Raw genomic sequence first — 12,063 nt, forward strand, 5'->3', positions numbered from 1 at the left:
CACTTTTAATATTTGCTATTTAATGTCAACAGTTAAGCAGAAGATAATAACTGTCCTGAATGATGTTCTATACATACTCGTAGATACTTTACCAAACTATATTAGATTTTTAATTTTATTTTATTGTTTGGTTTTCATACTTTTCTGTCTTTCTCTAAATGAGTATTTCATAAACATTAATCCATCATTATACAATTAATTCTCATAATTTTTATAGTAGAACCCATAATCTACTTCTCTTAACAGCTATTGAACAAAATTGTTTATTACTAACTAAAATGATTTATAATCATTCATCAGTTACAACTTTTTAACCAAAGCATTCCACACCTATTAACCCATTCGGTTCTCACATCAACCCCATGAGTAGTGTGCCTATTAACAATAAAGAATCAGGGTGGGGCTGGGGATATAGCTCATTTGGTAGAGTGCTTGCCTTGCATGCACAAGGTGCTGAGTTCAATCCCCAGCACCACAAAAAAAAAGAATCAGGCTGGGATAATAATAGGTTGATGTGTAAAAAAACGACCTATAGGTTGTTTGTGACCAGTGCCCATTTGGACTAGTCAGGCTTCCCATCTTCCTGGGGGTGGGGCCAGTGGGAGTGGCCATATCATACAGTTACATATTTTGACTATCACCTTGAAAGCAGAATCATAATGTTTAAAATTACTTGCTCCAAGGTTCAAGGTTAGTAATTGACAAAGATAGAAAATGACAAAATTAGGACTAGAACACAAGCCTTCTGATTCCTAGTGTGATCCTATTTCTACCAGTTCTTTTATTAATAAAGACAGCTAATAATCCTTCTATCCAAAAATATTGATTAATTTATATTTGGGGCCAGGCACAGTGGCACATGCCTGTAATCCTAGTGGCTCCAGAGGCTGAGGCAGGAGGATTATGAGTTAAAAACCAACCTCAGCAATTTAGCAAGGCCCTAAGCAACTTAGAAAGAACCTGTCTCAAAATAAAATATAAAAAGTGCTGGGGATGTGGCTCAGTGGTTCAGTGCCCCTGGGTTAAATCCTTGGTTTAAAAAAAAAGTTAATAGGAGCTGGGGTTGTGGCTCAAGTGGAGGCGTGCTCGCCTAGCATGTGTGAGGCACTGGGTTTGATTATCAGCACCACATAAAAAAATAAAAAATAAGATATTGTGTCCACCTAAAACTAAACAATAAATATTTAAAAAATTATATATATGTATTTGTGTGTGTATATATATATATACATATATACATACATACATATATACATATATACATACATATACATATATACGTATATACATACATATATATATACACACATACATATATATATTTGGGATAATATTTTTTTTCTTTGGTTAAATAACAAAAAAAATAATAATACATAAATAAAAGGTTTTTTCCTCTCTGAATTAAAATATATCAAGTCCTGCTGGGTGCAGTGGCACATACCTATATCCCACCTACTTAGCAGGCTAAGACAGGAGAATCACAAAGTTTGAGGCCAGCCTGGGAAACTTAGCTAGAACCTGACTCAAAATAAAAAGGGAATTGAGTGTGGTGGTGTGCCCTGTAACCCTAGCAATCTGGGAGGCTGAGTGAGACAGGAGTATCTCAAATTTGAGGCCAGCTTCAGCAATTTAGCAGGACACTGTCTTAAAAAAAGGTCAGGGCCAAAGCTGAGTGTTAGAACACCCCGGATTCCATTCTGTACTGCAAAAAAAAAAAAAAAGTAAAGTCTTTAAAAACAAAACATGGGGGGCTAGGGTTGTGGCTCAGTGGTAGAGTATTTGCCTAGCATGCGTGAGGCCCTGAGTTCAATCCTTAGCACCATGTATCAATAAATAAAATAAAGGTCCATTGACAACTCAAGAAATATTAAAATATATATATATATATATATATATATATATATATATAAAATACAATACATGGCACATAGTAAGTGTTTGCAATTATTTTTATGCTAGGAAGGTGTCCCTTTTTACCTTAGATATCAAAATACTGTTGGGTTAAAGGATATATGAAATTATTCAGTATGTAACATTAAAAATAAAACCACTGGGGCTGGAGTTTTGGCTAAGTGATAGAATGCTTGCCTAGCATATGTGAGGCTCTGGGTTCAATTCTCAGCTCCACATATAAACAAATAAATAAAGGTCCATCAATAACTAATACAAACTTTTAAAAAATAATAAAACCACTATCATTTAGAGAAAATGATATTTAATATTTCTGTGACATCAATTTATCCCCCAAACCTTTTCTAATGATTAGATGTTAATTTGAGTCTAATGCATGGCTTTGGACATCTCAAGTTTATGAACTGATACCTAAAATATCAAACTGTCCTGCTTTTGAAAAATCATTTTTATCACTATTTAAATCTCTACACAGATTCACCAGGCATGCAAACTAATCTGCAGAAAATGCAAACGCCATGTGACTGACCTAACAGGGCAAGTGGTACAGGAAGGAACCAGGCGCTACAGACTGTGTAATGAGTGTCTTGCAGAAGTTGGCATAGACAGCCTCCCCATTGATTTGGAAGCTGAGCAACATCTTATGTCCCCATCAGATGGAGATAAACATTCCCGATGGCACTTGAGTGAAGATGAGAATAGATCCTATGTGGAGATTGTAGAGGATGGGTCTGCCGATCTGGTCATACAACAGGTTGATGATAGTGAAGAAGAAGAAGAAAAAGAAATAAAGCCCAACATTAGGTAGCTGTAATATGAACCAACAGAGCTGGCATGTCTGCAATTTCCATTCACTTCCTGTATCTCTCCTTTTCATGGTCAGAGTCTGGTTAACAAATTTATCATACTGACTTAAAAGAAATGACCTGAAATAACTTGCATGCTTTCTGAACAGGCCATTGTATCCATTCTGAACTTTGTTGCCCTAAAATATGTTGCTGCACTGGAAAGAAAGACCTAGCTTGAGTTGGCATGATGGATGAATAGTTACCCTCTTTATTACAGATATGTTCTTTCTTTTAATATTGGAAGATATACTTAGCAAATTTTCTTCAAAGAAAATATTTTAAATAAATTTATCATAGCCAAGCTTTATATAAGACAATTTTAAGGTGTTTCAAGGACAAATACACTACCAATATTAAGTTTCACAGGGAAAACGGGTAAGAGCACATTTAAGCGTCTGGCAACTCACCTTGCTGTTAATTTCAGATCTGAAGCAACCTATCACTTTCTGGTATTCTAAATGATTAGGATTAATGACTGAAGACTAATAAGAAATGCTTGAGTTCGTTCATATTTAAAATTTTTGTCCTTAAAAAATGACTTTTATATAGTCAGTATTATTTAAAAGAAAAAACTAACATAGAGGCTGACCAAAGATTATATACAGACATCGTTTTTTCAAAATACGAAACACACTGCCTAAAAGTAAAGGTAGTTAATTTGTAAAAAAGATCTGTCAATAACAGTTTTCTTCTTCTCTAAAGGAAAAAAATGAATAAAAAGTTTAAAAAATATATTAGAAGGTTCTCTCCAGTTCTTAAGAATAATTTCTAACGTTTATCTAGTGCTATGTATTACTTTAAAGTGCTCTATCACATATTTTCTCACTATTTAGTAAAGGAGATAGTACCTCTGAGGAAATTAAGGTCAGAAAATATGAGTGGTACAACTGATGATTGGACAGACTATGGTTTTAAGTAATCCTCTTTTTATCAGTCTCTCCTAATATGTCTCCTGAAATGACAGAGAATTGAAATCAAACCTTACCGGCCTGCAGTAATGATAAAAGTCAGATTTAGAATTAAAAAACACATTATAAGAATCAGGATTAGAAAATACAGGGGTGGATATAGCTCAGTGGTAGAGTGCTTGCCTAGCACTTGGCCCTGGGTTCAATCCTCAGCACACACACACAAAGAATTAGAATGTATGAAAGAAGAATTTAGTCACTTTCAGCAACCTATATCTTTATGTTAAGTTATTCAAATAGTGTTAAGTAATGTCCCTAAAATACATTCTGACATATTTTTTGTTGGGTTATTTATATGTAAATTTAAAACAAAACTATTTGAACAAATTATTCTCTTAAATGCTTTGAGCATTTTTGCATATCTTGTTTATATTTTTCACAACAAACTTTTATCCTAGGATACAAAGTTTAAACTTCTCCCCAGTATGAATTATGAGACATTCCAACATCACAGCAAAATTGGAGAAGCACTGTTTTTAGTTCTAAGGATAAAATATAAATATCAGAACAATGGTACTTCATAAAGTTCTTTGTGCTGGGCGCAGTGGCATATGCCTGTAGTCTTAGCTACAAAGGAGGCTAAGGCAGGAGGATTGCAAATTTGAGGCCAGCCTGAGCAACTTTGGGAGGCCCTGTCTCAAAAAATTAAAAGGGCTGTGGATGTAACTCAGTGGTAAAGCACCCCTGGGCTCAGTCCCCAGTACCATACACACACACAAAAGAGGGGTCTCTGCAAGTTACCATAGTGAAGCTTAATATAATGTAATTATGGTATATAGTGAGGCTCCATGTATTATACTGTATTTTTAAATGCCATGACATACCTCAAGATGATATTTTTGTTATTATTTTCTCTTATTCTTTAGTTAATGATTGTCCTTGATACCAGCTTATGGGCCACAAGACTTAATATCCTTTAAAAAATTTTTTTTAAATAGATAAATAACTACTTTGTTTCATGATACTTAATTCTGAGTCTTTTCCAAGATTGATTGCCCTGATGGCAAATTTCCAGTTGGCTCAAGACTACCCGTATGTATTGAGTTCATTGGTTCTCCCAACATGACCATTCCTAAATCAGGATTCTTAACTACTAAGTAATATCTGAAGAGGGAGGCATTGCCTGCCATTCTCTAGTCTCACCAGAGTGATACTAACACCTTTCCAAATTGTAACCTGATTTTTAGTTGTTGGGGCCAATAGGAAAATTGACTGATTTGAGCTTTATTCATAGAAATGAAGTAGTGCTTGCATGTGTATACCCTAATGCACTTTAGTCTATGACCTAAATGTTCTTTTATGCTATTATCTTCTGCATGCAAACTTCACACACATCAGCATGAACTTCAGCAATGTCCACTGAACAGTGTTACCAGCACTTTAATTGCCTTTTTCAGAAAGAATGCTTTCTCATAACTGTTTATATGAAGCATCAAACAGTACCCACCAAACAGCTGTCAGATTCAGCAGACAAAACATCTATTCTATCATTTTAGCAGCATAAAAGAAGAACATTTAAGAATGTTTGCAAGTTGTAAATAATGACTCCAGTTATCATATCGTATGTAGGTAAGACTTTAGAGAAAATTATTTTCTAGAATGAAACTATCTATTAATGATTTCTGAGAAAATTGAATTCTTTAGCTTTTAAATGTGGGAAAATGCTACACAGGGATATAATTTGTTTAAAGTAAGCTTTATTTATGCCAAGGATTTTTTTTTCTTTCTTCTTCAACATCAAGAAAATAATGGGAATTGATTAGGCCAAAGTTTGCTTTTGCAGATATGCTGTTTATTATCTTCTGGATGTCCTTCTCACTTTATTGTCCTCAAGAGTGTCTGGTTGAAGGGATGAAGTTTTGCAAAAATAAACCACTACTGCAGTCATGCCTAGTGTCTGGAAGAAGAAAAACAAACCAGCATCAGTTTAAAAAAAAATTTTTAACCCAAGAAACTTCAAATGAATTGTTTCATAAAGAAGTTCAACATTGGAGGAAGAAGCTCTAAAATCAAGATGCTGTGGCACATCTTCCCTGTGCCTCTTCCCAGGCACCTCTGCAGAACTCGGGAACACAGAATTGAAAATCATGGAGCTAGACAACTTCTTGTATTCCCTTTGAGTATCAAAAGCTCACTTCATTACTACTATTATTGACTGTATTTATAAGCAGGTAACTAAGATAGGATGTCTTAGTGAGCAGATCACATCTTTAGCATTTGATGTTCCTTGTATGATCATGAGATCTTAAAACTTTAAGAACAAGAGTTTTAATACTTTTCAATATTATGTTTTTGAGTAATACAATCAAAACATAGTTATTGCTTCCTATGTGGCCAAGTTACTGCTTAGTGGATGAAAAAAACTTGGTGTTCCAGTTATATATGAACTCAGAACTCAATTCATTAAAATTATTTTGCTAAGTCAGGCTAAGATATATTGAAATTTCTACTCATATTGTTTTTTTAAATGTATTTTGAGTCTGAAATTAGTAGTGTAGAAAATCACTAAAAGCACTATGGCATAAAAAGACGTATGTAACTAAGAACGGTGATAGTAAACAGGTACAGGAGGACCAAACTCTATACATGAAAATTTTTATGTTATTTTATATTAGAGTGTATCAGTATTACTATTTATCATTTATATAGCATTTTATATCTGCAAATTATTTAATAATTTTTGTTTTTCTTTACATTTCTATGAAGTAGGACAGTTATCCCACATGAAAGGTAAAGAAATTGAGGCACAGAACAGTAAAGCAGCCTATTTAAAACAGCCAGTGAATCAATGGCAAAAAATAGGGTTAGAATGATCAGGTTTTCTGAATCCTAGAATATCAACTTACTCACAGGTGTATTGTGTATCATTCTCTTTTATAAGGTGATTTTATACAAGTAACAGTTCATTGTTTTAAAGTTGTTTAGTCATTGTATGTGGATAAATCCTATACAGAATAAATGCTACATAAAGAATGTGATTTTAGGGGCTGGGATTGTGGCTCAGCGGTAGAGCGCTCTCCTAGTACAGGCGGGGCCTGGGTTCCATTCTCAGCACCACATAAAAATAAAGGTATTGTGTTGTGTCCATCTACACCTAAAAAATAAATATTAAAAAAAATGCGGCTTTAGTTATGAAAGTTTAAGTGATAAAATTCAGGTTATCAGGAATGGCAGTGTTTAGCCAGTGTTTCATACATTGTGAAGTATAATTAATATTGTATTTTGATACAGGAGTTTCTTGACTATCCATGCCAATGGAACCATGAATGGGCCAGAAAGATGAAATCAACAGATGTTCTATAAACTTTATTTTTTAACATCGGCTTTCTCCCCACAGAACTGTATTAATGCCACCAAGAAGTCAAATATTTAAGTATAATATTATTAAGTATAAGCCATACAAAGCAAGAAAAGCAAAGGGACTCTTAAAGACATAATGTTTAATTATTTTTTTAATAATGAGGATTGAACGCAGGGATGCTTTGCCTCTGAGCTACATCCCTAGCCCTTTCTTTTCTTTCTTTTTTTGAGACAAGGTCTTGATAAGTTGCCCAGGCTGGCCTTGAATTTGCAATCCTCCTGCCTCAGTCTCCTGAGTAGCTAGGATTACAGATGTTCACCGCTGTGCCCTGCTCATTATTTTTATTTATTTTAAATTTTAAAAAAAATTTTTGGTACCAGATATTGGACCTGAAGTGCTTTACCACTGAGCCACATCCCCAGCCCTTTTTATTTTTTGAGACAGAGCCTCGCTAAATTGCTGAGGCTGGCTTTGAACTTGTGATCCTCCTGCCTCAGCCTCCCAAACTTCTGGGATTATATGTGTGCATCCTGCTCCCAGGCCACTCATCATTTTTAAATAGGAAACTGAAGTCCAGTTGCCTCTTTACCTTTGGACTTGATTAGATCTTTTGCAAGTTTGATTCTATTGAATGGCTTAGAAAGTACATCCAAGATTTTATTATATTTTGTCTGCTTCCCTCTTTCAAATTTCTAGATAAGCATTCTACTATACAGTTGAGATTTCTTGTTTGTTTTTGTTTTGGGTACTGGGAATTGAGCCTAGGGGCACTTTACTATTGAGCCACAGCCCTATTCCTTTTAATTTGTTGTGTTGTTGTTGTTTGTTTTTAATTTTGAGACAGGGTCTCCCTTAGTTGTCTGGGCTAGCTTTGAACTGCCAATCCCCCTGCCTCTCTCACATTATATAGTTTCTTTATTCCACTAGATATACCTTTTTCCTTTTATCTTTCTAACCCTCACTCCCACTCCTAGTGCTGGGGATCCAACTAAGGGCATTGCCCATACTAGGCAAGCACTCTATCAATGAGCTACATCCTCAGCCCAGAGAAAATCTTTTAATTCCTTATTGATATTATATACTGCTACGTAATTCCTTTGTTAAGGATTTACATTTTTATTCAGCCTATAAGGGGGAAAAATGGAACGATATTTGTTTCTATACCAAGGGTTCTCAACCTTGGCTACACATTAAAGTTATTTGCAAAGGTTTTAAAAATATAGATGCCGGGCTGGAGGTGTAGTTCAGTGATATGAGTTGGTTGTTTGTCCTGTTCAGGGGTCTGGCTTTGATTTCCACCACAACCAAAAAAGTAAAATACAAAACTTAGGCAAATTAAAATTTCTAGCATGTTGGGCCTGGGCATCAGTGTTTTCTCAAAAGCATCCCAGTGTTTCTTACATGCAAAATAGGCCCTCTAGTCAAGATTTTCCTCTGTCCTCCCCATACATATGCTAGGGAGGGGCAGTAGGACCATCTGATTCTTCCTGTCCACAGGATCTCAATCCTATCACATAAGGGAATATTTAAAAAACACAGATGCATGTGCCTGGCACAGTGACACATGCCTGTAATCCCAGGCTGAGGCAGAACAATGTCAAGTTCAAGGCTAGCCTCAGCAATTTAGGCCATCAGTAACTAAGTAGACCCTGCCTCAAAGAAAAAAGAAAAGAAAAGGTCAGGGGCTGTTCTGCAGTAGTAAAGTCCCCTGGGTTCAAGCCAAAAAGTAAAATACAAAATGCAGGCTGGGAGTGTTTTTTAGTGGTACAATGCTTGCCTGGCATTCACTGGGTCCATCTCCAGTACTGCAAAAAGAAAATAATAATAATAAAATACATATAATTTTTGTGACATTTCAAGCCACCGTGTATGTTCTCTAATCTGAGTTATTAAGAGGATCAGATAATCAACATTCTAGTAGGACGTCTAAAAGTGGCCCATTTTTACTCGGGGATATATTTGCATTTTATTTAATCATGGGTGTCACACTCTGGGAATTCACTTAGTACTGTACTTAAAACTAATAAAAGAACTATATTATGAGTATATGGTTGAAATACAATATATGAAATTTGCTTTAGTTTCTTTTAAAAGAAAGGAACCAGAACACTCTTCAAGCACCATGAAGCTCAATTGATACACATTAGCATTCCGTAAAATAATGCACTGAATCAATTTTATTCCAGTAAAGTGTAATACTAGCTGCCTGCGGTGGTGAATACCTGCAATCCCAGCGACTGGGGAGGCTGAAGCAAGAGAATCCCAAGTTCGAGGTCAGCCTCAGCAATTTAGCAAAACCCTGTCTCAAAAAATAAAGAGGACTGGGGGTGTGGCTCAGTGGTTAAGCACCCCTGGGCTCAATCTCCAATTAAAAAAAAAAATAGTACTAGAAAGGTAGGACAATACTAAGATATGCTTTTTAATTTAATTTTTTATTTGTTTTGTTTGAAACTGAATGTTTACCACTGAGTTTACCAATGTTTACCACATCCCCAGTTTTTTGGCTTGAGTCAGGGTCTCACCAGGTTGCCAAGGTCAGTTTGCTGTCCCACTGTCTAAGCCTTAAGTCTCTGGAATTACAGGTAGGCACCACCATGCTCTGCAAAAAGACATGTTATTTTAGGGCTGGGATTGTGGCTCAGCTGTAGTGCGCTTGCCTAGCATGTGTGGGGCCCTGGGTTCGATTCTCAGCACCATATAAAAATAAATGAATGGAATAAAGGTATAAATAAAAATTCTAAAGATGTCTTATTAGATTTACTATTAAAAAAGATGTGTTATTTTTAAAAGCCTATAGAAAACTTTGGAAACAAAAGCCATTTTCTTCTTCCCTTTACTTCAGTTATTGCCCTTAAAAAAAAAAAAAGATTTGGCATGTGGCTCAGCGGTAGAGCGCTTACCTAGCACGTATGTGAGGCTCTGGGTTCGATCCTCAGCACCACATTTAAACAAATAAATAATAAGGGTATTGTGCTCATCTACAACTAAAAATATTTTTTTAAAAAAATAAAGCTTTCAAAATAACTTAAAACATGACCATAATCATTTAAGAACTACATTTGTAGTCCATACATGACAAGTATATTCATTGAGTCTCCTACAAAAAAAAAAAAATAATAATAATTCCAATGACGAAATGGGACTTTCTTGCATAATTCAAAAATGCTGAAATAAAACACAGATACTGTGCCTTTTATTGTATATTGATTTGACTTAAACTTTTTTCTCTATCGGGAGGGAAGAGACTCACAACAAGCGCGGGCAGTGGGGAAGATACACTATGAAACTTTCGCACCGGACCATCCAATATTTTGGGTCCATGCCAATTAAGTGAAAATCTGTCCCCGCAACCCCCAACCCGAAGCTAGGGCGAGTGACCAGCCAGCACAGCTTGATGTCTTATTTCCAGCGAATACTCCACCAGTGAACGACAGGAACCTTTCAGTCTTGCTCTCTCCCACAACTAGTTTTCCTGGAAATTCATGCACAGTCCAGCAGCTAGATCCCTGGAGAGGCCTGCGGCTACCAGACACCCCTAAATCTCGGTTTGGGGTGGGGAAGAGAAATTTTTCTTGGGTTCCTCTAATAAAAAGCCCTTGTTTATAATCTACCGACTAGATTTCAGCGCCGTCCCCTGTTTAGAACAGGTGAAGCCAGTCGCGGTGTCTAACGCCTGTAATCCTGGCAACTCTGGAGGCTAAAGCGGGAGGATTGCAAAATTGAGGCCAGCCTCAGAAATTTAGCAAGACCCTGCCTCAAAATTTAAAAAAGACTGGGGATGTACTCGGTAATAAAGCGCTCCTGTGTTCCACCTCATTACCAATAAATAAAATTGAAATAGTAATAAAACAGGAGAAGCGGAGGCTTGAGAAGTTAACGACTGCCCCACAAACCACGCCAACGACTTGGTCATCAGGGACCTCGGACAAGGTGGCTGGTGCCTAGCAGCCCTCTCCTGCGGAGAGCTAGCTAGCCTCGCTTAGCTCTTCCTGCGCTTTAAAAGCTATTCGGTGATATGTTAGTCGTGCTGTTGCGAGCTGTGTGACACTACTCTGCCTTGTCCCCAAGGTCACTTGCTCCCAGGAATCCCCCAGTACAGCAGAAACCCGATCCACAGCCTGCGACGCTTCCCGCAAAGGCCAATTAAGAGCAATTAAGTCTGCAGTCCAGCCAAGAGGAGCCGCGAGATTTCCTGCCCAGCCGGACTCTAGGGCTTCCACCCCTTTGCTTGCGGACTTGGGCAGGGCCAGCTCTTCGACTATCTTTGAGTTTACTCAGAATGCCCGCCTTTGCTCTGTTTCTTTCCTCCCCTCTCCCTCCCCCCCCGCCCCGCCTCTCTCCCTTTCCTTTTTGGGGTCACACTTTTTTTTGAGGGGGTTGAGAGAGGTAGCAGGGATTGAACTCAGGGGCACTCGACCACTGAGCCACATCCCCAGCCCTATGTTTTGTATTTTATTTAGAGACTGAGACTCACTGAATTGCTTAGGGCCTCGCTTTTGTTGAGGCTGGCTTTGAACTCGAGATCCTCCTGCCTCAGCCCCCCAACCCACTGGGATTACAGGCATGTGCCACCACCTGCTTGTGGTTCTTTACAGGAAAGAACCACAAGCAGGGGCTGGGGTTGTAGCACAGTGGTAGAGTTCTCGCCTAGCACGAATGAGGTACTGGGTTTGATTCTCAGCACCACATAAATATAAAAATATTGTGTCCACCTAAAACTAAAAAAATAAGTATTAAAAAAAAAATAGAACCGCAAACAGAGGTTCTAGTTCCTACCTTTATATGGAACACAGATGTAAATACCCACCTGTTGGAATGTGAGGCTTGTACACCTAGTTTTGGAATCCCTACCACGTTTGGCAGAGGAATGAAATGAAGTCCTGGAGGAACTTTTATATTCCAGCTGGGTCTGTATATAGAAAGTACCAAATATCTCCATTTGTTCATTCCACAAATAACCTAGTGTCCACTATTGGTATCATCCTCCAGGCACCCAGATCCCTGCATGGAATTCAAATAATTTGGGCAGGGACTA

General features: G+C 37.2%; 1 protein-coding gene across 11 annotated transcripts in view; it reads left to right on the forward strand.

Annotated features, from left to right (window-relative positions):
* Zbtb8a (zinc finger and BTB domain containing 8A) overlaps nt 1-9,784 on the forward strand; it is a 99,376-nt gene extending 89,592 nt beyond the window's left edge. For all 11 annotated transcript variants that reach the window (XM_071617619.1, XM_071617615.1, XM_071617617.1 and 8 more), the window contains one exon: nt 2,387-9,784. In XM_071617619.1, coding sequence (XP_071473720.1) covers nt 2,387-2,719 — 333 coding nt within the window. In that variant the 3' untranslated portion in view covers nt 2,720-9,784. The remainder of the gene's footprint in view (nt 1-2,386) is intronic.
* Nucleotides 9,785-12,063: the final 2,279 nt, after the last annotated feature.

Source organism: Marmota flaviventris, chromosome 10 (genome assembly GCF_047511675.1).
Source record: "Marmota flaviventris isolate mMarFla1 chromosome 10, mMarFla1.hap1, whole genome shotgun sequence".
Taxonomy (NCBI): Eukaryota; Metazoa; Chordata; class Mammalia; order Rodentia; family Sciuridae; genus Marmota; species Marmota flaviventris.